This window comes from Rhinoderma darwinii, chromosome 1 (assembly GCF_050947455.1).
Source record: "Rhinoderma darwinii isolate aRhiDar2 chromosome 1, aRhiDar2.hap1, whole genome shotgun sequence".
Classification (NCBI taxonomy): Eukaryota; Metazoa; Chordata; class Amphibia; order Anura; family Rhinodermatidae; genus Rhinoderma; species Rhinoderma darwinii.
The window spans coordinates 623,613,251-623,641,028 of record NC_134687.1 but is presented as its reverse complement, the minus strand read 5'-3'; the positions used below and the strand labels follow the sequence as shown (position 1 = coordinate 623,641,028).

Genomic DNA, 27,778 nt, shown 5'->3' with positions numbered 1-27,778 from the left:
GATTCCTGTCGTCTCGCTTGTTTCAGGAGTCAGGGGTTGGGGGTGTTTATGTTCCAGTTAATAAGTGACACTGGACACAATATATAGGTGACATTGTGAAAACCCGTAGACTGTCCCAGGAGTCACCACCACCACCACCACCGGGCACGATGACCAGCTTGTACTATATACCGGGGGTGATTGTGACATTCTGTCTTCTGTTTTGTGGGGGTTTTGCGTCAGACGAGACAAGGTAAGTTTATTTACCTTATTATGTTATATGAAAGCCTTCATGCTTCATGGACTACTTTCCTACTATCTCATATTGAGGATGGGAAATCCCAGTCAACCTACTAAAGGGAATAACCCTCACCATTACATCTGAATAGAGAGTTGGATGACATCCCATATGGCCTCGAGAGAAGAGTAAATCGGTTTGCAACTTATGAGATTTGCGGAGGTTAAGAGATGCGGAAAAATCTACTCGTGAATAACATCAGCCAATCAGCCATCATGTGAAGCGTGATGCAGGAGGTCTATATGAGTCAGTGCAGCGCGGTGACGGCGCCATTTCCAGCATGCAGTACAATGTTACTCGTGCCACGCTTTTTGGTTATTTGGGCTATAGGACACACTCAGATTTAGACGATAGCAAACAAAAAACAAAAAACTTCCCTGGTGGTCTAAGGTAATGTAGTGGAGTGGTTAAACATACTAGCTGTGGTGGTCTACCGTACTACCCCTTTCTCGGTTATCTAGGGTAAAACAGGGGGATTAATATTTTATTCCCTGGTGGCCTAGTATAGAAAAAAGGTTTAATATCAGGTGATCTAGGGTAGTAGAGGGTATCATATTTGATACCCACTTGGTCTAGGTCATAAGTGGGGTTTAATACATGGTGGTGGACTAGGGTATGCTGTCAGGTTTTAAATTTATTTAGGGTATATTATGGGGTTCATATTTTGTTCCCTTGTGGTCTTGTCAGTGGAGCTAACAGTTTATAGTTTGTGTATCAAGAACCAATATGCACCCACTCAAGAGAGAATAGAATCCCATAGAACAGATGGTGACTAGTAGCGCCATCTAGTGATATACAATGTAATGAATTTAACAACAAAAGTTTTCCTGATCTCTGATGTTTCATTACATTTTTCCCTGCAGCCGCCACTAGGGGAAGCTTATTACATATAGGCTTATACCGCTCCCATAAAAGTCAATTCTAGTTCCACAAATCTGTATGTTTGCCCTTGAGTCGTCTACAGGTAACCAGAATTTTATCATTTAACTCTACGACTAAGGCCTTATTCACACGACAGTGAAAAAAAATGTCCATTTAAAACTGATCAACTGTCAGTTTTTCATGGCCATTTTGCATCAGTGTGTCTCTAAATTTTCATCCGTTTCAAGTCCATCTGTCCGTTTTTAATGGCCGTTTGACATCCATTTTGCATCAGTTTTTCATGGCCGTTAAAAAAACTGATGAATTTCATTGGTCAGGCTTTTTTTGTCCCAGCCCCCTGAAAACAACCAAAGGAAGGTCACATGTTCACCTAGACACTATTTACAGCCTCCCTGTATGTGATGCCACACGCCTCCCTGTAAATGCTGCCACACCAGCCTCCCTGTATATGATGCCACACACCTCCCTGTATATGATGCCACATACCTCCCTGTATATGATGCCACACACCTCCCTGTATATGATGCCCCACATCTCCCTGTATATGATGCCACACACCTCCCTGTATATGATGCCCCACATCTCCCTGTATATGATGCCACACACTTCCCTGTATATGATGCCACACAGCCCCCCTGTATATGATGCCACACACTTCCCTGTATATGATGCCACACAGCCCCCCTGTATATGATGCCACACACCTCCCTGTATATGATGCCACACACCTCCCTGTATATGATGCCACACACCTCCCTGTATATGATGCCACACACCTCCCTGTATATGATGCCACGCACCTCCCTGTATATGATGCCACACACCTCCCTGTATATGATGCCACACAGCCTCCCTGTATATGATACCACACACCTCCCTGTATATGATGCCACACACCTCCCTGTATATGATGCCACACACCTCCCTGTATATGATACCACACACCTCCCTGTATATGATGCCACACACCTCCCTGTATATGATACCACACACCTCCCTGTATATGATACCACACAGCCTCCCTGTATATGATACCACACACCTCCCTGTATATGATGCCACACACCTCCCTGTATATGATGCCACACACCTCCCTGTATATGATACCACACACCTCCCTGTATATGATACGACACACCTCCCTGTATATGATGCCACACACCTCCCTGTATATGATGCCACACACCTCCCTGTATATGATGCCACACACCTCCCTGTATATGATGCCACACAGCCTTCTTGTATATGCCACACGCCTCTCTGTAGATGATGCCACACAGCCTTCTTGTATATGCCACACGCCTCCCTGTATATGATGCCACACACCTCCCTGTATATGATGCCACACACCTCCCTGTATATGATGCCACACAGCCTTCTTGTATATGCCACACGCCTCTCTGTAGATGATGCCACACATCCTCCCTGTATATGATGCCACACACCTCCCTGTATATGATGCCACACACCTCCCTGTAAATGATGCCACACACCTCCCTGTATATGATGCCACACACCTCCCTGTATATGATGCCACACACCTCCCTGTATATGATGCCACACACCTCCCTGTAGATGATGCCACACATCCTCCCTGTATATGATGCCACACACCTCCCTGTATATGATGCCACACACCTCCCTGTATATGATGCCACACACCTCCCTGTATATGATGCCACACACCTCCCTGTATATGATGCTACACACCTCCCTGTATATGATGCCACACACCTCCCTGTATATGATGCCACACACCTCCCTGTAGATGATGCCACGCAGCCTCCTTGTATATGCCACACGCCTCTCTGTAGATGATGCCACACAGCCTTCTTGTATATGCCACACGCCTCTCTGTAGATGATGCCACACATCCTCCCTGTATATGATGCCACACACCTCCCTGTATATGATGCCACACAGCCTTCTTGTATATGCCACACGCCTCTCTGTAGATGATGCCACACATCCTCCCTGTATAGGACGCCACACACCTCCCTGTATATGATGCCACACACCTCCCTGTAAATGATGCCACACACCTCCCTGTATATGATGCCACACACCTCCCTGTATATGATGCCACACAGCCTTCTTGTATATGATGCCACACACCTCCCTGTATATGATGCCACACACCTCCCTGTATATGATGCCACACACCTCCCTGTATATGATGCCACACAGCCTTCTTGTATATGCCACACGCCTCTCTGTAGATGATGCCACACACCTCCCTGTATATGATGCCACACACCTCCCTGTATATGATGCTACACACCTCCCTGTATATGATGCCACACACCTCCCTGTATATGATGCCACACACCTCCCTGTATATGATGCCACACACCTCCCTGTAGATGATGCCACGCAGCCTCCTTGTATATGCCACACGCCTCTCTGTAGATGATGCCACACAGCCTTCTTGTATATGCCACACGCCTCTCTGTAGATGATGCCACACATCCTCCCTGTATATGATGCCACACACCTCCCTGTATATGATGCCACACAGCCTTCTTGTATATGCCACACGCCTCTCTGTAGATGATGCCACACATCCTCCCTGTATAGGACGCCACACACCTCCCTGTATATGATGCCACACACCTCCCTGTAAATGATGCCACACACCTCCCTGTATATGATGCCACACACCTCCCTGTATATGATGCCACACACCTCCCTGTATATGATGCCACACACCTCCCTGTATATGATGCCACACACCTCCCTGTAGATGATGCCACACATCCTCCCTGTATATGATGCCACACACCTCCCTGTATATGATGCCACACACCTCCCTGTATATGATGCCACACACCTCCCTGTATATGATGCCACACACCTCCCTGTATATGATGCTACACACCTCCCTGTATATGATGCCACACACCTCCCTGTATATGATGCCACACACCTCCCTGTAGATGATGCCACGCAGCCTCCTTGTATATGCCACACGCCTCTCTGTAGATGATGCCACACAGCCTTCTTGTATATGCCACACGCCTCTCTGTAGATGATGCCACACATCCTCCCTGTATATGATGCCACACACCTCCCTGTATATGATGCCACACAGCCTTCTTGTATATGCCACACGCCTCTCTGTAGATGATGCCACACATCCTCCCTGTATAGGACGCCACACACCTCCCTGTATATGATGCCACACACCTCCCTGTAAATGATGCCACACACCTCCCTGTATATGATGCCACACACCTCCCTGTATATGATGCCACACAGCCTTCTTGTATATGATGCCACACACCTCCCTGTATATGATGCCACACACCTCCCTGTATATGATGCCACACACCTCCCTGTATATGATGCCACACAGCCTTCTTGTATATGCCACACGCCTCTCTGTAGATGATGCCACACACCTCCCTGTATATGATGCCACACACCTCCCTGTATATGATGCTACACACCTCCCTGTATATGATGCCACACACCTCCCTGTATATGATGCCACGCAGCCTCCTTGTATATGCCACACGCCTCTCTGTAGATGATGCCACACAGCCTTCTTGTATATGCCACACGCCTCTCTGTAGATGATGCCACACATCCTCCCTGTATATGATGCCACACACCTCCCTGTATATGATGCCACACAGCCTTCTTGTATATGCCACACGCCTCTCTGTAGATGATGCCACACATCCTCCCTGTATAGGACGCCACACACCTCCCTGTATATGATGCCACACACCTCCCTGTAAATGATGCCACACACCTCCCTGTATATGATGCCACACACCTCCCTGTATATGATGCCACACAGCCTTCTTGTATATGATGCCACACACCTCCCTGTATATGATGCCACACACCTCCCTGTATATGATGCCACACACCTCCCTGTATATGATGCCACACAGCCTTCTTGTATATGCCACACGCCTCTCTGTAGATGATGCCACACACCTCCCTGTATATGATGCCACACACCTCCCTGTATATGATGCCACACAGCCTTCTTGTATATGCCACACATCCTCCCTGTATATGATGCCACACACCTCCCTGTATATGATGCCACACACGTCCCTGTATATGATGCCACACAGCCTTCTTGTATATGCCACACACCTCCCTGTATATGATGCCACACACTTCCCTGTATATGATGCCACACACCTCCCTGTATATGATGCCACACACCTCCCTGTATATGATGCCACACACCTCCCTGTATATGATGCCACACAGCCTTCTTGTATATGCCACACGCCTCTCTGTAGATGATGCCACACACCTCCCTGTATATGATGCCACACACCTCCCTGTATATGATGCCACACAGCCTTCTTGTATATGCCACACATCCTCCCTGTATATGATGTCACACACCTCCCTGTATATGATGCCACACACCTCCCTGTATATGATGCCACACACCTCCCTGTATATGATGCCACACACCTCCCTGTATATGATGCCACACAGCCTTCTTGTATATGCCACACACCTCCCTGTATATGATGCCACACACTTCCCTGTATATGATGCCACACACCTCCCTGTATATGATGCCACACAGACTTCTTGTATATGCCACACACCTCCCTGTATATGATGCCACACACTTCCCTGTATATGATGCCACACACCTCCCTGTATATGATGCCACACACCTCCCTGTATATGATGCCACACACCTCCCTGTATATGATGCCACACAGCCTTCTTGTATATGCCACACGCCTCTCTGTAGATGATGCCACACACCTCCCTGTATATGATGCCACACACCTCCCTGTATATGATGCCACACACCTCCCTGTATATGATGCCACACAACTCCCTGTATATGATGCCACACACCTCCCTGTATATGATGCCACACACCTCCCTGTATATGATGCCACACACCTCCCTGTATATGATGCCACACAGCCTTCTTGTATATGCCACACGCCTCCCTGTAGATGATGCCACACACCTCCCTGTATATGATGCCACACACCTCCCTGTATATGATGCCACACACCTCCCTGTATATGATGCCACACAGCCTTCTTGTATATGCCACACGCCTCCCTGTAGATGATGCCACACGCCTCCCTGTATATGATGCCACACCAGCCTCGCTGCAGATCATGCCACACCAGCCTCCCTGCAGATCATGCCACACCAGTCTGCCTATGATGCCACACCAGCCTGCCTATGATGCCACACCAGCCTCCCTGCAGATCATGCCACACCAGCCTGCTTATGATGCCACACCAGCCTGCCTATGATGCCACACCAGCCTGCCTATGATGCCACACCAGCCTCCCTGTAGATGCCACACCAGCCTCCCTGTAGATGCCACACCAGCCTCCCTGTAGATCGTGCCACATACTCACGAGAGCAGCGCCGTCTCTCCTCTTCTTCACTTGTGGTCACTAGTCTGCACGGGATCTGGCAAGGCAGCGTGACGGGGCGATGACGTCATCGAGGCGCCTTCAAACCCATGAAGACGAGTGACCACACCTGAAGAAGCGCCGCAAACGTGAGTATGCCAACGATAGCCAGCAAGGGAACTAGTAGTTCCCTTGCCAATCCCCATGTAACAGATCCGTTTTTAACGGTTGTTACATGTATTGACAGCCGTTAAAAACGGATCCATTGACTCCTATGGGGGCCGTCAGGCCGTTAAAACGGCCAAAAATAGGACATGTCCTATTTTTTGACGGCCATTATTCACGGGCCGTTAAAAAAACGGGCGTGTGAATGCACCCATAGAATATCATTGTTCTGAAAACGGCCATGTGAAAGCCGTTAAAAGGACGGCCATCACATGGCCGTTTTCACTGTCGTGTGAATGAGGCCTAAGGCTATGTTCACACGCTGAAGTATCAAGTGTTTTTTGAAGCGTTTTTTACGGCCTTTTTTGGAGCTGTTTTTCTATTGAGAATTAAAAACGGCTCCAAAAACGACTCAAGAAGTGACATGCACTTGTTTTTTACGGGGCATTTTTTTTTGCGAGCCGTTTTTACAAACGGTCACGTAAAAACCGCCCCGTGGGAACGGAACACCGTTTTTTCCATTGTAATCAATGGGCAGATGTTTGAAGGCGTTCAGCCCCCGTGTTTTGGGCTGAAAATGGGCTGTGTGAACATACCCTAAGGCTTTTCTCCTCATGCAGTGCCCACTTAGTCTCTATGGCTATATTTATACCCATGGCAATATTTCTAGCATTGAAATACATTTTGAGACAAGGTAAGACGAGCGAGTAACATCAAGATTGCGCCAGAATCCCATGTACAACTTTGACGTGAAAAATTGATGTGCGACTTTGACATGATTTGAATCACCCATGAAAAGGTACTGTGTAGGTCTCCCCTTAGTGTTTTACCACCATGTAAATATCATCAGAGCCTTACTTAGACTCATTTGACAGTTGTATTTTTTTCCAGGTTTTCAGATCGCGTTCCGAGATCTGCTGAGGCTCCTCCTCCTGTGGACTGTGAGATCAGTAGTTGGGGTGTTTGGAGTGAATGTGACTCATGTACTAATCAGAGGGTAAATATGAACTTCGACTATGGATTGTTTGCTCCCAATATATATTAAGTGAATGTCGAACTTCCCATCTGCTATTTTACTGACATGTATGAAAATATCACCGTCTTATACAGAGCACATGATGGGCACTATATGTGAACATTTAAGATCACCATCTAAGATGCCCAATAAATCAGTAAGGTTTTCCACCATTGCCCTCAATGGTCTATCTAGGAACAGTCAATGAATCAATAAATCAGCCATCACCCCCCAGGCCTTGGAAAGTGCATTTATGACCAGGGGAGGTGGGAAAAATCTCATGGATATGCCAAGCATCTCGTGGACATGGGCAGCGGCAGGACAAGATTTCTTGGTGCCCAAGACAAGGTTTAAGAAAGTGTCTGCAACCTCGATCCATATTGTTCAGCATGATAGCTGTTTGCACCCCCTACCCCTTAATGGCGCCCTAGGTGACTGATAATTTTGCTTACCCATCGTCCCACCCTGAGACATGGGCATATTTAAGGGATGGCGAGGTCTCACAGAGGAGGCACTTTAAAGATTATACCAAAGAGCTACGTATATAGAAAATCCTCAATTGTTATCATAATCTGTCTATACTGGTAAAATACAATAATACCCGTCAGGGCGGTGGGGTTTTTCACTCTCCTGGCGGGTTAGGGCAAGCAGATTATATCATGTCATGGTTACTTTATTCCCTGCGTCAGCATTGTAAAACTAAGTTGATAAGAATAATGTTTTACAATGCTGTAGGATGTGTGCAGTGATCTCCCAGCACAGGAACTTGGCATAACAGGACCTGAGAGCAGAGTTGTCAATCACACCTTGAGCTGCTCACATTGTAAACTCCTGGGAGCAGGATAACACAGCAGTGTCCAGACCCTAATGAAGGGAATGGATGCCATGTTATGAGAAGGTATTATATTTGTCTCTATGTCTCTTGGTGTATAGTACCGCTCACGGAGCATTGTGAAGTTTGGGCAGTATGGTGGTACCCGATGCTTGAGCTCATTGGGAGAAGTTCAACGTTGTAAATTAGAAAAGCGGTGTGGAGATGCTGTCAGTGACTGTGGCAACGACTATGAATGTGAAACAGGTAAATCACTAAAATGTACATATATATATTATTTATCAGTGTAAACTCCACCCATAAGCACAGGCCACGCCCCATAAGGGCAGCTTAAGTGCCTCCATTAAAAGCTCCATCAGAGTGACTCCATTTAAACACTGCCAGCAGACTACCCCTCATGAACAAAAGTCCCTGATCGGACCTAAAGCGATAGCAGACTGTCAATTTAAAAAATACTGCCAGCAGAGTGCCCCAGATTGCCAGTAGAGTGGACCCAATAAACAATACTATCAGAGTGCCCCAATAAACAATACTATCAATGGAGTGCCCCCAATAAACAATACTACCATCAGAGTGCCCCACATTGCCAGTAGAGTGCCTTCAATAAGCAATACTACCAACAGAGTGGCTCACATTGCCAGTAGAGTGCCCTCAATAAACAATACTACCAACAGAGTGCCTTACATTGCCAGTAGAGTGGACCCAATAAACAATACTACCAGAGTACTCCCAATAAACAATACTACCATCAGAGTGCCCCACATTGCCAGTAGAGTACCATCAATAAACAATACTACCAACAGAGTGGCTCACATTGCCAGTAGAGTGCCTTCAATAAGCAATACTACCAACAGAGTGCCTCACATTGCCAGTAGAGTGGACCCAATAAACAATACTACCAGAGTACCCCCAATAAACAATACTACCAACAGAGTGCCTCACATTGCCAGTAGAGTACCATCAATAAACAATACTACCAGAGTGCCCCCTATAAGCAATACTTCCAGCAGAGTACCCCACATTGCCAGTAGAGTTGACCCAATAAACAATACTACCAAGAGTGCCCCACATTGCCAGTAGAGTGCCCTCAATAAATAAAAATACCAACAGAGCGCCCTCTCACAAACAGTGGCATAGTGCCATGGAATTTAACCCTTTTGCGACCGTCCACTGTCTTTTGATGGCAGGTGCTGCAGGTCGCAAGTCTACAGCGACGTCTTTTGACGTTGCTGTAGTTTGGGCTAATGAGCGCTACAGTGAGAACTCATGCTCTAAGTACAGCTCCTGCACTTAGAGAAACCTTCTGTAGGTTCCTCCGATCCCGGCAGTTTAACGCTTTCAAAATCATGGTCCATGACCGCAGCATGATCAAAAGGAACACCACCCGTCGATCGTATGACTAGGTTGGTGACCTGATCGGAGCTTGGGGGAACCCTTTGCAGTCAGCTCTGGGGTACTAAAGAGAACCCCAGCGATGTCATCACTATGTGTTTCCCTAACAGCAGTCTCTGTCATAGTGACCCAGTATAATGTATTAGCATACAGGAGTAAGTTATTATAAGTATAAAATAAAGTTGTTAAAAAGTTATCCCTTCATGGGATTAAACATTTAAAAAAAATTATAATAATAATTAGAGGGGTTTAACAGAAACACAAAATTTTAAAACTAATACTCCATGTAAATATTTAATAAAGTTCCTAATATACAGTCTGTATTAAATCTGTACACATTTCTTCCTATTCTCCCTACCTCTGCCCCACTGGAAGTTCTGCTTTTCATCTGTCTCTTTTTTTCTCTCGACACCGGCTCATGTGCGAGAGTTATAACACACACAGACCTGTGCCGATACCTCACCGACCGATGAAATGTCACAGGGCTGTTCATTACTAATTATTCCGCCCCCTCTGTTTATCTATCGGCCCTCCGCACTAGTTCTCCCTTCCCCTTTAGTTTATCCCACCCACCTGATTTATCCCAGATAACTAATGTAATCCCCATCATTCCTAAATATATGTACCCCATCATCCCTAAATATATATAACCCATCATAACTAGGTATAAAATGGTGCTGCTATTGAATCACAAGCAAAAAATGAACGGAGCGGACATTGAGGAGGCTGTGGACCAATAGGATGCCTCAAACCCGGGTCTTTTGATGTATACCCGGGTTTGAGGCATCCTATTGGTCCACAGTCTCCTCAATGCCCGCCCCGTTTAATTCTTTGATTACGCCCCAATGCCCGCCCCATTTGCCTCTCATTAATAAAACTCAGTGCCCATGCGCTGTCCGGCATGAAAAAAATAGTGTCCATGGAAAACCCCTTTAAGAAAAAGTTATTATTTAGTATAAAATAAATTTTATTGCCCTTACATTACATAAAAACAAAAAACCCACACATATTAAGTATCTACACGACCGTAACAACCTGAAGAATTAATTTAATACTTTATTTAGCGTGAAGCTTAAACAATATAAGAAATAAGACAAAAAATGCAGAAAATTATTTTCACGCTGCAAAAATAAATTACATAAATTACGCAGTCATTTATTTGTACCCTCCAAGCTGCGCAGGGAAAGAATACAATTTCTCCCGCGCAAAACAAGGCCTCATATAGCCACGTCTATGAGAAAAAACAAAGAGTGGTGGCTGCTGAAAAGCACAGAGGTAAAAACGAAAACATTTATCTGGTCATTAACCCCTTCCCGCTTTTGGGCGTGACTGTACGTCCAAATTCAAAGTGCGTTCCCGCACACAGGCGTACAGTCACGCCCTGCAGATGAAGCCGGCACAGGAGCTGTGCACGCTTCATCTTCAGAGGCTGTCAGCTGTCATACACAGCTAACATCTCGCTGCAATAGCTGCGATGGCAGTTACCGCCGATCGCAGCCATTTAACCCCTTCAATGCGGCTGTCAATGGCATCCGCCGCATTGAAGTGGTTAACAAAGGGAGGGAGCTCCCTCTGTACCCTCCCGGGCCCCCCCCGCGTTGGATCGTGGGTAGCGATGGTTGCTATGGCAACCAGGAAGCTGTTGCTAGACTTCCTGGTTGCCCAGTAATGGTAGCCTATTAGGTCCTGCCCGAGGCATGACGGAGTAGGCTAAGGGTATGTTCACACGCCCTATTTACGGACGTAATTCAGGCGGTTTTCGCCTGGAATTACGGCTGAAAAAACGGCTCCAAACCGTCGGCAAACATCTGCCCATTCAATTCAATGGGTCTTACGGTGTTCTGTGCAGACGGGCTTTTTTTTACGTGCCGCTGTCAAAAGACGGTGCGTAAAAAGACGTCCGCCTCAAAGAAGTGCATGTCACTTCTTGGGACGTAATTGGAGCCGTTTTTCATTGACTCCATTGAAAAACAGCTCCAATTACGTCCGTAATGGACGCCACGAAAAACGCCTGCACATGCCATTACGTCTGAAATTCAGGAGCTGTTTTCGCCTGAAAACAGCTCCGTAAATAAAGACGTATTTTACGTTTGCGTGTGAGCATACCCTTAGGGTATGTGCACACGATAACGACCATTACGTCTGAAATTACGGTGCTGTTTTCAGGAGAAAACAGCTCCGTAATCTCAGATGTAATTGCTTGCACTCGCGTTTTGCGAATCAATGAAAAACGGCTCAAATTACGTCTCAAGAAGTGTCCTGCACTTCTTTTGACGAGCCGTCTTTTTTACGCCACGTCGTCGTTTGACAGCAACGCGTAAATGACAGGTCGTCGGCACAGTACGTCGGCAAACCCATTCAAATGAATGGGCAGATGTTTGCCGACGTATTGGAGCCGTATTTCCAGACGTAAATCGAGGCTTAAAACGCCTCGTTTACGTCTGAAAATAGGTTGTGTGAACCCAGCCTCACTGTCAAATGAAGAATGACAGTTACGATACACTGCACTACATAAGTAGTGCAGTGTATCGTACCGGAGATCAGCATATTTAAGTGAATCGGCCTGAACTGCAATACTAGACAGCCAATAATGCTGTTTCTGGAAAAATCCTGGACGTCCTAGACCCTGATGCAAATTCTATAGCAATACCATAGCTCCCCGGCCATCATGTGCCAGTTCAAGTACTGGTTTTCTATGTAGTAGAGGGGTCATTGGGCTCCATCAGACACCAGGGCCCGGACATGACTGTGACCTCTGCACCCCTCTCTAGTTACTTCCCTGGTTTGAGGAGTTATTTTTCCTCCAGGGGGCATAGTGTTAATATAAAAGAGCGACATCTTGTAACCTAACACTAGTACCATGTTAAATCTCCATGAATGGACTTTTTATGGTATTTGTCTCTTTGAATTCCTAAACCTGAAGATTCTTATGTTCGGCTATTTCAGGTAGATGCATAAAAAAGAGTCTGCTATGCAATGGAGACAATGATTGTGGAGACAATTCTGATGAAGTTTGTGATGATGAAAAGGATCCAAAACCTGTGTGCCGTAATATTGATGTTGAATTGTCAGAATTGGGGAGGACAGCAGGAGACGGGTGTGTACTATAATAATGTATATTAAGGACATTTATAGATGCATTAAATGATTACAGTTTGATATTGTCACTCAAGAACATAAATAACATAATACTGATTCACAATTATGCTGGTTGTTATTGGAAACAGTCAGCAAGCTTATCAACAGACACACCCCTAACAGCTAAGCTCCTATAATGCAAAGAGGGTAGTTACATTTTTTCCACATCAGGTGACTCTCCAGTGCCTGGTGTACAAATGACACTGTGCAGACACTAAACAAGCAGGAAATGCTGGTTGATTTCAGCTCCGAAGCCAGAATTGTGAATGCCACTCTGGGGCACCAAGACAAGATAAGTAATGTAATGTATGTACACAGTGACTCCACCAGCAGAACAGTGAGTGTAGCTCTGGAGTATAATACAGAATGTAACTCAGGATTAGTACAGGATAAGTAATGTTATGTATGTACACAGTGACTCCACCAGCAGAATAGTGAGTGCAGCTCCGGAGTATAATACAGGATAAGTAATGTAATGTATGTACACAGTGACTCCACCAGCAGAATAGTGAGTGCAGCTCTGGAGTATAATACAGGATGTAACTCAGGATCATTACAGGATAAGTAATGTAATGTATGTACACAGTGACTTCAGCAGAATAGTGAGTGCAGCTCTGGAGTATAATACAGGATGTAACTCAAGATTAGTACATGATAAGTAAAGTAATGTACACAGTGACTCCACCCAGAGGCGCAGCTAGGTTCTTCTGCACCTAGGGCAAAGATTCAGATTGCCCCCCCCCCTTCAACTTCTTTCCTGACATCTCCTCCCCGCTCGCCATGTTTGCTTTCTCTACTAATCAATCAAATGTAAACAATTTTCCCTTTTTTTTTTATGTAACTCGAGCATAAAACCATTGTGTGGTACCTAACCCAGCATGGGGAGGCAGTCTGTTGTACAGTTGGGAGAACTTTCCCTAACTGCTTCAATACAAGTAACTACTTGGACCGAGATGTCACCAAGACAGGAACTCAAGTGATTGCCAAGGAACCTGTAGCACCACAGATAGCAGAGATCACAACATGGGGGCTGCAAGAAAAGAAATAAACATGGACTTGTTAATCATCTGAGTAAAGTCTGACAGTCTGGTTGCCAGATATTATGCATTGTCCACTATGAGAAGTGACATCTGGGAGATTTTGAGAAGGGCTGTATTAATGTGGCATGCAAAACTTTTTAATATATGCCACACCCATTTCTACAGGACACGCCCCCAACCTAAGGCATTTGAATGACAAGTAGTGAATATGACCCCATCACACAAAAGTATACAAATCCCAGACCAGGCCCCCTAAATATATAAAGAAATGATCTCGTAATTGTCCTCTTCAGGGTATTAAGGTTTTCAGCACAGATGGGTCAAGTCAACACACAAAACCTTCCCGTATCTCTCACTACATTAACCCTATGTCTGTAGAACCTGTTCCTATTACGTCTTATCAAATTTGACCGTGTAGTGAGTATTATATTTATCATGTTCCTTTCGCTTCATTTTAGTTTTAACTTTCTTGGAATGGAAATAAAGAGAAACCCCTTTGACAATGAATACTTCAATGGTATATGTGACCGTGTCCGTGATGGTAACACGAGGACCTATTACCGCAAGCCGTGGAATGTGGCTGCTCTTGTTTATCAGGTAGTAGACTACTCAACCGTCTCCTTATTGTGCGATTTTATTGTGCTACTATATAATTAACCCCTTAACAGCCACCCATACACTTATTTATTCTTAACTTGGAGGGCCATAGAGTCGAAGGTCAGATACAGCAGGGCACCCAGGAGAGACTAGCTGAATCCAAACGAGAGCTGTGTATACAAAGGTAGAAGCAGCGTTGTTGCCACCATTGGTCCTGCTGATCACGTGATCACCAGGAGACTAGTCACAGGATCAGGGTTGCTTTGAAATGCAGCTCCGGTTAAAGGAGAAAAAAACGTAGTGTAAAAAAAAAGTCCATGTCCTTATAAGTATAAAAAATATATATATAAACCACGCCTAACATTTATCCGAAACAAGAAGAGGAAAGATAGGATCCAGCGCTGAGTCAAATTTAAAATGGATTTTCTGTTCCAAGTTTATTGGCGTGGGTTAAAAGGAAGTCCAGTTGTATAAGTCCAGTTGTATAAGTCCTGGGTGTGTAAGAAAGTGGAGGCAATGTCCTCGGGGCCTACGCGTTTCGGACGACTGCCGCGTCCTTAAACTTGGCTACAGCGCTGGATCCTATCTTTCCTCTTCTTGCTAGCCCACCGTGTGCCGACACGAGGATCCGAGTGCTATCTACAAACACACAGGAGTGTGTCAGGTGAGCTGGAGGTTCCCTCCCCAGTTTCTATTTATCCGAAACCTTAACTCCTTAGCTCCACTTACTATAGAAGACAAATTAGATATATTTAGTTATATTTTAGGACATCTTGACATAATAATACATTTTAAAAAAAATAGTCTGCCTGAATTCCTCACACTACAATGCATATAGTTCTAAAATAGCAATTAAAAAAACAAAACGTAATAATAAAATAATAAAAATGAAGCCAAATTTGTCATAGAAAAAGATGCAAAAGTGACTACATTTAAAAAAAAAAAAGTTATAGCAGTTCAAGGGTTAAATGGGTTAAATTACTACTTATTAGACAGCGAAAATCTAAATAAAGAGAGGGTCCTGCAATCAACTTATACTATCGTATACTTCTTGATTCCCACTATTTGATTGGCTCATCATCTGGTGAGTGGCATTCAACTCTACCAATCAGGGATGGGAATCTGTATTTGGCTGTGCATATTGGAAGTCAATTCTCACTCTGTTACTGTAGAATGAGAATGACCTGAGTTGGGAGAAAAATAAAGAATTTCCATGATTGTTTTGTTTTTTTTCAGACTAAAGCTGATAAATCTTTTACAACTGAAACCTATGAAGATGCAGTGGAACTATTGACTAAGATTTTAAAGGAAAGGACACAGGAGTTTGAATTCTCATTGTCTGTGAAAGTGACACCTGCCGAGCAGAATGACACGACAATTACTGCAAGTTTAGGATTAAAATCATCCAGAAATGAAAGCATTCAAACAATCAAAGAATACTCCAAAAAAACGGTAATAATATCAAGCAGAACTTTTTGAAAATGTTGACAATTTTTTGGGTCAGCCATCAAATACCAACATTTCCCATGACTGACACTACCTCTTCCATTACTTACTCGGTCTTCTTTCAATAGGAGGGCCCCGGTTCATATAGAAGGGGGTGTTACTTTTGGGACATGGCTTAAAGGGGTAGTTCAGGATTACAAAAACATGCTTTCTTCCAAAACAGCGCCACATCTGTCCACAGGTTGTGTGTGGTATTGCAGCTCAGCCCTATTAACTGCCATGGAGCAAATCTGCAATATCAGATGCAATCCATGGTCAGGTGTGGTGCTGTTTTGGGGAGAAAGCAGCCATGATATTCTTAACTTGTACAATCCCTTTACTCCTGTACCTAAAGCCAGGAGGATTAGGCCATGTAGAGTGATGGATAGTTGTTGAGTTCGTGGAGAATCTCCGGACTATGAAAAATGATCCTTACTGTTTCTTTAAGTAAAGCGATACTTTATATTCACAAATCAAGGAGTTTGAGTACCAAGATATAAGTTATCAACTGTGGATCTTGGAGAAAAACCTTCCCATGTCCTTTAGGTGGCCAATGTGTCATATGGGCTAATCATGGGCGTACGTGTCCTGAATTTTATATCACCATTGTGGGCGGTCAGCATTACTTTTTGATTAGGTGAAGTCAAATAAGCAAATCCAAGATCCAAAGAGATATTTTACAACGAACATACTAAACTAGGTTTGGTGCACCATGGTACCACTTACGTGTAGACCGGGCGGAGAATTTAGAAGTGTTTTTTTAAATATTTGTCTGCCATATAATAAGACGTGACCTACAAAATAGGGGGAATTCATATTTTTCCAAGACTTCATAAATAAAAGGGTGGGGCTTAGTTGGCTGGTCTCCTATTCCAGACAGAGCAGTCTCCTGCCACAGCCAGTTGCCAGAGACTTTCACTACTTATATTACTATAGGAGATGGTCCTTGGTCACAGAAGAGGAGCAATATTTATTTTTTTGTCCCTTTAAAGGGGTGGTTTCATCCCTAACCTGAGAGTCATTGCTACAATCAGCTAATCGTCTTGGGTCTGGCTCCCAAGATTCCTGGCAAACAGCTGTTTTATATGGCAGCCATTTCGGTAGCTTAAGTCCTCCAGAGCGAGAAACTACTTGTCAGAGGAGGGTCCCGGTTGGGGTCCCAAGTGTGGGCTCCCTCTATGATATTTTCATATGAGCAAGGAATGTCCTGATCGGACATCCCCTTTAAGGGTAGGTTGCATCCAGAAGAGCAAGGTTATGGAGGGAGGAGAAGACATGGATACAAAAATAATAATGATGTGAATTGGGATAAATATGTAAAACCAACATGGTGGGTATTTTGCACCATTTATGGGAGAGGGAAATTAAATAGTTCTATTTCTTTCATAGAACAAACAATTTTTAAGGGTTTCGGGAGATGTGGAGCTGGGGACTTTCCAAATGAGAACAAGAGGCAACATGTTATCAACAACTTTCATTGAAGACTTGAACAGCCTCCCTACCTCCTACCAAAAGGCAGAATATTTTGCTTTTCTAGAGATGTATGGAACTCATTATGCCGTGTCCGGAGTCATTGGAGGGAAATATGAACTTGTTTATGTGTTGAATTCCATAGCTATGAAAACCAAAGGTACGGTACATGATAATGGCTATAAAGGCATATACTATAAGTGACCAGTAGAAGGTAGCACCGTTAAAAGCTTTGTCCACTTTTGCAACCAGATTGTTTTTAAAAAATAAAGTAACTGTGCAAATTGTCTTAATGAAAAATCTCCAACCGTTTTGTGTTTGAAGCTCCTATGCAGACCTATGTGTCTCCATAGTAACAGACAACAAACAAACCGTGTGTAGTCTGACCCTGCAGTCATACTCCTTTACATCTCTCCCTATTATTTGCTAACATACATTTGGAAGGTTAATAAGAACGAGACAAAAAAAAGTGAGTATGATTGTAGGGTTAGACTACGCACGATTTGTTTGTTGTCTGTTACTATGGAGACAGATAGGCCTGCATAAAAGCTGCGGACACAAAACGGGAGATTTTTAATCAAGACTATATGCAAAGATGCTTAATTTTTCATTTTAGATGCATCAGGGCAATTAAAAAAAATTGGTTGCGATGGTGGACATAGATTTTAAAGATTTTTTAAGGGCTTGTCCACATGCTCCGGAATTGCCACGTTTTTTCCGGCCGCAAATTCGGAAAGAAAAAACGCAGCAGAATACAGTAGCAGCATAGTGGATGAGATTTAACAAATCTCATCCACATGCTGCGTAAGATTTCCGAGCCTAAATTAACCTGCGGTGCGTATTTTTCGGACCGCAGCGTGTCAATTCCTGCTACAGAAAGTGTCCAGAATTGCTGCGTTTTTCAGAGGAGATGTCTCCATCTCCTAACATTGGGGAAAAGGCATCAATTTCCCCACCATTTTCTGCCGTATAAAACGCAGGAAATGGTGCGTTTCTGCCGCAGCAAAAAGCCTTTGACTTTCAACGGAATTGAAGCAGAAAATTTCTGCAGCAATTCCGTTGTTGGTACACAAGCCCTAATACCACTATACAGGTAGGCCCCATACACACATCCTTATTTTTCATCCGTAATTACGGTCCATAATCACGGACCGTAATTACGGACCCATTCATTTCTATTGGCCACGGACACATTTCAGTATTTTTACGGATGGGTGTCCGTGGTGAAAAAAATATAGAACCTGTCCTATTCTTGTCCATAATTACGGCAAGGAGTCTCTCATAGAAGTCTAAGGGAACTTCCGTAAATACGGACGGCTATTGATGTACATCCGTAAACTGTCCATATTTACGGAAGCGTTGATATGCAATGTGTTGGTGACATCCTTTGCAGCCTCTCTCTTTTTGCACTACGGACCGTATTTGCAGACAACGTTCCGTATATATGGATAAGTTACGGATGACTACGTATCCGTATTTGCGGACAGTATTTACGGAAAGCTGAAAATATGGTCGTGTGCATGGGTCCTTAGGCCTAATGCACACGACCGTGCCCGTAATTACGACCCGTAATTACGGACAGCTGCACGTTTTTACGGGCTGTGGTCCCATTATAAAGTATGGGAGCACGGTCCGTAAAATAAAAAAAATAGGACATGTCCTATTTTTTTCGGCAGGTTTCTACGGCACGGACACCCTCTCATAAATATACGGGAAGGTGTTCGTCGGCCATAGAAATTAATGGGCGACTTTACGGCCGTGTGCATGGGGCCTTAGACTAAGGGTATGTTCACACGAGGGCGTCCGTTACGGCTGAAATTACGGGGATGTTTCAGCCTGAAAACATCCCCGTAATTTCAGCCGTAACGGCATGTGCAGGCGCTTGAACGCCGCGTCAATTACGGACGAAATTGGCGCTACTATTCATTGGAGTCAATGAATAACGGCTCCAATTACGGCCAAAGAAGTGACAGGTCACTTCTTTGACGCGGGCGTCTATTTACGCGCCGTCATTTGACAGCGGCGCGTAAATTACGCTTCGTGTGAACAGACAAAAAAGTCTGCCCATTGCTTTCAATGGGCAGATGTTTGTCAGCGCTATTGAGGCGCTATTTTCGGACGTAATTCGGGGCAAAAACGCCCGATTTACGTCCGTAAATAGGCCGTGTGAACATACCCTAAGGATAAAACTGGGCCAGACAGGAAGAAACTGGGCCAAATTTATCACAGTGTCGCATGTTATATTATACATTATATTATACATTTGGGGCATCTTGCTAGACAAGTTACACCTCATGCACACGACCGTGTGTGCCGTCCGAGTCCCGTCAGTGATCTGAGGAAAGATGGGACATGTTCTATCTTTCCTCGGATCGGAGACTCGGACCATTTTTCATGGACCCGGTTCACCCGCTAAAGTGAATGAGTCCGTGAAGACTATCGGGTGCCGCTCGGATGACGTCAAGAACGGCCCAAGTGGCACAACAGTCGTGTGCAAGAGGCATTAGACAATTCTCTTCCTTTTGACTGGCAGCCCTTACACCAATGGCGCATGTAGTTAATAAATCTGGTGCATTTTACGCCTCTTAGCCACACCTTCTAGACACTTCAAAACTATTGAGTGTGGTGTAAAAAGTGTAATAAAACACATAATAAATTAGGCGCACACCATGTGTTATATTTTCCAAGCACTTGGTGCCAGACTTCTGCTGCATTTCCCTTTGTAAATCTTCCCCAATATGTTTACTATATTTTTAAAAAATTTGTAGCTACTGTATTTATTTTTTCATTTTAACACCTTCCATGTGGGCGGCCATATTGGAGGCACACCCATCCACGCACAGAAAGACAACAGAGGACGAGGAAGTAAAAAAGGCAACAAAATATCATTTCATAACTGATCTGTATTTACCTGTCATTGCAGAGCTTACTACCAGCGCCGTGTCGCAGTGTCTCGGATATAATGCTGGCATATCGGTGGCAGCTCAAGGAGTTGATGTTGCAGCTAAAGCAAAAGCATCAGATTGTGAAAAGATTATTTCCAATGCAGAAGGTAAGCTTCTTTTTTTGTGTAATAATATTGGGATGTCTTCAGAATTTGAATGCAGTTTAAGCCAAACACAGGAGTGGATACAAAATCAAAAACTGCATAAATAATGCCGCCAGACAGCACACTAATAATACTGCTATACATAGAGTTCAACTAATACCAATACACAAATATAAAATACTGTCATACCTTATAATACTCAAATATAATGTCAATCTAGCCTTGGTCAATATAACTGTTTAAAGTGACAGAGCCAATAGACCTCAGCCATATTTATGGTGCCTTCCCCTATGGTGCCTGGTTTGTGCCCTAGTGTCCGCTACTGGGGGAAACAAGGATGGCCATTGCAGACTTTAACACAAACAAGCCTTTGTTCAATCAGGTGATAAGCACTACCAGAGGTATCTGGCAGCTGCTTATCTCCCAAGGTCAATAAACATGCATGCCCTATATCATCTAGTTAGCAGTGCAGGCAGAAGAATGGAGCTACGACCCCTAGTGATACATTAGTAATAGCTGCACAATCTCCTCCTTTGCCAGATATTGAAATGTTTATATGATTAGAGGTAAACTTTAAATCTCATATCTTGCTGCCGTGAGGAGAACTAAAAGGATCTGGGTGGTGAAGGCCCCATAGAGCTCCTGGGCTTCCTATAGTCTAGTCCTGGTTGGTGGCGGCAAAGCTTCGACTGCAGTATTAGAAATCATCCAGCCCTCTCGACTCATTGTTAGTGCGGCTGTGGACTTCTCTTACCTCACTCCTCAACTAGGTTTTAAGCCCTGCTGAAACGGATGCTTAAAGGGGTAGTTACATTGATGGAATATTTCTATGATATGCCATTGATGTCCAATAAGTGATGGTGTGACTGCTCTGACCCATTGAAACTAGACAGAATCCTTGTTCGTTTGTCTTTTTTTGGCTCTGCATGGCTATCTCTAAAGCCCGCATGGTTGGCCCATTATAGTCAAAGGCCAAGTAGTTTGCCACTTAGGAAAAAGCTGAGTAGAAGTTACAGGAGACGGTTTGGTATTAAACTCTTCCTGCATTGTCACTTATTTGTATATGGGGGGAAATGGTCTATTACTGCATCCCCACATACAAGAGGGCGGGCACAGGAGCAGTGCCAATGAACCACGCCGCCAGTGATACTATCTGCTAGAGCTTTCCTATGGTGAAATTAATTTTTCTTATGCATTCCGCAATTTAAAATAATTTATATACATTAAATGCTGACATGCGAATGTAGCGATCTTTAACTTGACTCTGATAACTTGCTGCAGCGTAATATCACACAACAAAAGCCATTGAAAATTCATTGAAAAAGTCAAGATAAGGGATCTAGCCATTGTTTATTTAACATGTTAAAAGTCAAGGTAAAGACGGCTACATCGGTATGTACCCCAAAATGATGCTTAAAAAATATACAACTCATCCTCAAATAGCAACGTAAGTTATGGCTGATAAAATCTGGGGAGGCAATAACGTGAAAACGCGTGGTACTTTAGCTAATGAGTGTTGAACCTGTCACTGAATTTACAGGCTGATTCTGTAATTAGTAATATGAAACATTTTCTCCTTCATTTTATATCATAGGGAACACCAAAGGTACCGCTGTGATCGAGAACGTTGTCTCATTTGTGGAGGGAGGAACGATAGATTTTGCAACAATTCTAGAAGAGAAACTTTCCCGGAAAAGTACAGACATTGATGTTGAACACTTTGTTAAATGGGCGTCTTCCTTAGTAGACGCCCCAGTGATAATAAATAGGAAGGTAAGGAAATTAATAACTGACCCAAGAGACCTGTCCATGGCCATCCATCTATCTATCTATCTATCTATCTATCTATCTATCTATCTATCTATCTATCTATCTATCTATCTATCTATCTATCTATCTATCTATCTATCTAATGTCCAATATGGTGACAGCACACTGCGAACACCAATGCCACCTAAACACTATAAATAAATATGCATTACTGCTAAATCTACTTACAACAGTGAGATTCTAAGCGCACATTTTGATCAAATTGTGTGAGCCCACCTGCCACAACAAGGCGACCTATATAAGTAGGGGCCCTACGTTGCTCGTACCCCCAGAACTGGGACTAAGCCTACATATACCTGGGGATGGTAGGAACCAGCATTAAACTAATTAAAATAACCCAGAATGGGAGGAGTGCAAGATCAAAAATTGAGGTAATCACTAACCCCACATATATACAATACATGAGACAACAGAATTTGATCAGCACATTCCAACTAAATGAAACAAAACGTGTATACAGGGGCAAGGAAACCTAAGATAGCAAAACAATACAATATCCAAAAACTGAGACAGCACTAGAACACTAATGCCACCTAAACACTATCTACCATGGCCATTCTCATCCTGGTAATGCCAGCCTGCTGCTACGTTGTATATGGCTGGTTATGAAAAATGGGGGAGGACATCATTTTTTCAAATTATTTTTATTTTTAAAAATGACATGGGGTCCTCCCCTTTTTCATAACCAGCCAGATACAACCTAGCATCAGCAGGCTAGCATTACCAGGGTGGGAGGTGGTCACTGTTTTTGTGCTTTCCCAGCCTAATAAAACCAGCCTGCGGCCACCCCGTTAGCCGACCATCACTACAGATGGTTGGGTACTGGATCGCACCCGGCTCTTCCCGATACACCTGGTGGTGGTGGGTACCTGGGTAATAATTGGGGTTAGTGTGAGCCCCTGCACCGGCTAACACTATGCCCCGCCTTAGTAATGGACGCTGTCAATCAGCCAGCGGCCAATACTGAGGCAGTAGTAATAAAGTTTAAAAAAAATACAAAGACATAGAAAATATAGAAAATATATTTTATTGAAATAAAATCTCCACACAACCCTCATTAAGCATTTTATTGAAAATAAAAAAGCCGTCATCGAAGTAGTCCTCGAATCCGATGTAGTCCAACGACCGAACCTGCGAAAAAAGCACAAGCACACAAAAAAAAACACATTAGTAACACATGTGGTAGGCTTAGATACAGGGCCCATGTGTGATCCTGTCTGATGGGCCCTGTATCTAAGCCTACCACATGGTAGGCTTAGATTCAAGGCCACATCACACAGTAATCTTATACAGTATAAGATTACTGTCTGCTGGAGCCTTGTATCTATCTATCTATCTATCTATCTATCTATCTATCTATCTATCTATCTATCTATCTATCTATCTATCTATCTATCTATCTATCTATCTCATATCTATCTATCTATCTATCTATCTATCTATCTATCTATCTATCTATCTATCTATCTATCTATCTATCTATCTATCTCATATCTATCTATCTATCTATCTATCTATCTATCTATCTATCTATCTATCTATCTATCTATCTATCTATCTATCTATCTATCTATCTATCTATCTATCTATCTATCTCATATCTATCTATCTATCTATCTATCTATCTATCTATCTATCTATCTATCTATCTATCTATCTATCTATCTATCTATCTATCTATCTATCTATCTATCTATCTATCTATCTCATATCTATCTATCTATCTATCTATCTATCTATCTATCTATCTATCTATCTATCTATCTATCTATCTATCTATCTATCTCATATCTATCTATCTATCTATCTATCTATCTATCTATCTATCTATCTATCTATCTATCTATCTATCTATCTATCTATCTATCTCATATCTATCTATCTATCTATCTATCTATCTATCTATCTATCTATCTATCTATCTATCTATCTATCTATCTATCTATCTATCTCATATCTATCTATCTATCTATCTATCTATCTATCTATCTATCTATCTATCTATCTATCTATCTATCTATCTATCTATCTATCTATCTATCTATCTATCTATCTATTTATCTCTGTCTGTGTCTCTCAATCAATCTCTCTTTCATATTTGTCTATCTACATATATAAAATGGTTATGTACATTTTTTGGGTTTCTTTTTTTTCTTCTATTTTTTTTTATATCTCTGCAGCTCTCTCCTATTTATACCATTGTTCCTGTTGACCTAAGAGACGCCTATATAAAGACTAAAAATCTTGAGCGAGCAATTGAAGATTACGTGGATGAATATAATGTGTGCAAATGTCAGCCTTGTCAGAATGGTGGCACGTTGGTTCTGCTAGATGGGGAATGCGTGTGTAAGTGCCCACTGGAGTACACTGGCATTGCCTGTGAGAAGCCAAAGCATGAACTATATAAGAGTAAGTCAAGTTATTTACTTCATTTTCCATGCTAAATTTCCATGTCTTCCAAGATTACAATTCTAGACACATTTCCAACTTATTTAATTAAAAAAAATTATTTTCAATTTATGGCATTTGAAAAAAATGTTTGATTCATACATTTTCTGGGTGAGGGTTTGAAGGTAAATAAACTGTGTGTGAAATGTGATAATGTGGTCATTAAATTAACAAAAAATGTAAAATACACAAAAAAATTCACAAAATAATTTTTCTATATGTGTATCAGGAGATATCTCCCTCCTTCATATTAAGCTTGACACATACCTATATCTGTCTTTAAGGCAACTGGTTACAGCAGGAGCCCTCTACCACTACTCTAGCTGTAATAAATCAGGAACTCTATGCTCCACCACCATAGCAAAGCCCAACCCGTGAAAATCCTTTCTATGCTCGGAAATATCTCTTAACTGCTTATTATCGTCCAAGCTTGATTAGTGTGGGAAGAGATAACCAGCACTCAGCTTCAGAAACATAAGGAGTGACACAAGTTTGATTACATACAGCACACTCGCTGGCAGTCATTTAGATACTTCTGCTGGGATTTCCTCGCTGTGAGAGAGGGAAACAAACCTGCTTCATTCACAGTCTGTAATGTTTTCAAAGGATTGTAGCACAAACCACACTGCTTGAACTACTGGTATCTCCCACCACCTCTTTGGTAGCATACCACTTGTGAAGTAGCACACTTCACAATACCCCTAGTAGCTTAACCTTTACATCACCCCTGTAATAGTCCATCATTTCTGTGATAGCACATGCCATCAATATACCATTTCTGTTGATCAATATGAAATGCTATACTCCAGAAACATATGAATAATTACAATGTTTCTAGAATTATTCTTCACATCTGAGGTTAAATTAATCATCTATCATGGAGAATTCACCTAATTGTCTATGGTTACTGATCCGCCTGTGTCTGACTTATAGAGCCTACCAAGCCTCTTGATGGAAAATGGAGTTGCTGGAAACCCTCACCTTCCTGCACAAACAATGAAGAGACAAGAACCCGAACTTGCAACAACCCAGCACCGCAACAAGGTGGAAGACCATGTTCGGGAGAAAATACAAGGAACGTTCCATGCTGAAACAACCATATCTAGACTCAGGCTTCCTATCTTCTCTCCTTCAAAAACTTGTTCTTCATTTTGCTACCCTATCTATTTTACATTATAGTCTCACAATCAGCTTGTAACATTTCTTACTATTCATTCATGAGATATTGATATTTTCCATTTGTACAGTCATCCATCTATATTGGCTGACCACCATTCCTGTTGACGTCTGTAACTTTTATTATGTAACTGGTGTGTCCGTTGAATTTTATCTCTTTTAATCAATACATTTTCCAGTTCTGGGACGTTCTCATGCCTGACCATGTCTCATTCTGTCTAATTTTTGCTGAAGATAGAAATTGTGTGTATACTTTCACAGGTCAATAATACTCATAGGTGTAATGGTCGTGGTCCTAGTGATGAACCCAAATGGACAATTGACTTGTAGGACTCCCTTGTCCCGCAACTTCTATTTGGGTCTTGGTACTTTGTTGGCTCCAGGATATCGGTGAAAGGTGGGTGTCTATGTTTTTTTTCTGGGGATAATTTAGCAGGAACCCCAAAAAAATATAGCACTCACCAAAGCAGGTGGTTGGTGATCGCCACAGGATGAAATCTAGCCTTGTCGTCAACAAGAGTTAAGGTCAAATCAGAATTGAAAGACAGAATTTGTATTTGGCCAACTGGAGGCAATGATCAGTGTAGTGTGTAAACCGAGAAAACTTCACTTAGATGCTATAATAAGACCATATCCATCATTGTATAGAAAAAATACAAAAATCTTTATTTAAAGACACACGAACAGTTGTACATACCGTTTTAAAAGAACACAACGATAAAAACAAATGTACAAAAAGTACATACAAGGACAGTGTATATCATGGGGCAGGGCATAAAATGGTGATAGCACAAGTCAATTTCAAGAAATGACATACTATATATACACCCACTATATGCACGACAATAATTCCCATGATAGGACCATAGTTACACCATAACAAAGTTAATATAGATACTTATCAAAGAACCAAAGGACCCTATATCACATGATACTTCACCCACCATAAGCCATATTTACTGCCAATACACTGTCCAACACCCCAACACGCGTTTCGCACCTGTCTTCGTCAGGGGGTGCTGGATTAGTGTGATAAGAGGATTTAAATAGTCAGCACACAGCTGAAACTAAATAGATTTAAATTTAATACTGTTACCTTATTTCTAAGATGTTTGTTGGCGCATGCGAGAGAGGAGACGGCACGTCAATAACGCAGTACACGGCGTCCGGAAGTGAGTAGTGCGCAACTGCACAACACTCAAGTCCATGTTGCGCCGTGAACTACATCATGAATGGCCCCTCACCACACGCACGCGCACTGCATCCATAGACCTACCGCAGCCATGTTGAATGATGGCACTGCCAATACACTGTGCCATCAAGCAAGAGATGCCATTCAACACACATGTAAGAGTGTACACTCGGTAAGGGATACACAAAATGTGCATCCATCATACAATATTCTATAATTATTCTGTATAAGACAAGCGTCTCATCCTCAGTGCATAATGTCTATAAGTATGTGCGTAATTATTAGACGAACAACCCTATATATCCTCCGGAGGCATCACCTATATTTGACAGCATGAAAGATAAATGTGCCAGGTGTGTACAAATGGAGACCCGATGTATGCTCACTGTGTGCACACATGACAACACAAAATGTAGAGATT

At 42.9% G+C, this 27,778-nt stretch overlaps 1 protein-coding gene across 1 annotated transcript; it reads left to right on the top strand.

The window, feature by feature from the left end:
• The first annotated feature begins 135 nt into the window (after window positions 1–135).
• Window positions 136–26,305, top strand: LOC142747836 (complement component C9-like). The gene is made up of 11 exons (XM_075854999.1): window positions 136–232; window positions 7,585–7,690; window positions 8,642–8,786; window positions 12,879–13,029; window positions 14,569–14,707; window positions 15,944–16,159; window positions 17,582–17,822; window positions 20,586–20,714; window positions 22,306–22,484; window positions 24,722–24,950; window positions 25,923–26,305. Exons 1-11 carry the CDS (start codon window positions 150–152, stop codon window positions 26,078–26,080), a joined length of 1,776 nt encoding a protein of 591 aa, XP_075711114.1. The 5' UTR covers window positions 136–149; the 3' UTR covers window positions 26,081–26,305.
• Window positions 26,306–27,778: the final 1,473 nt, after the last annotated feature.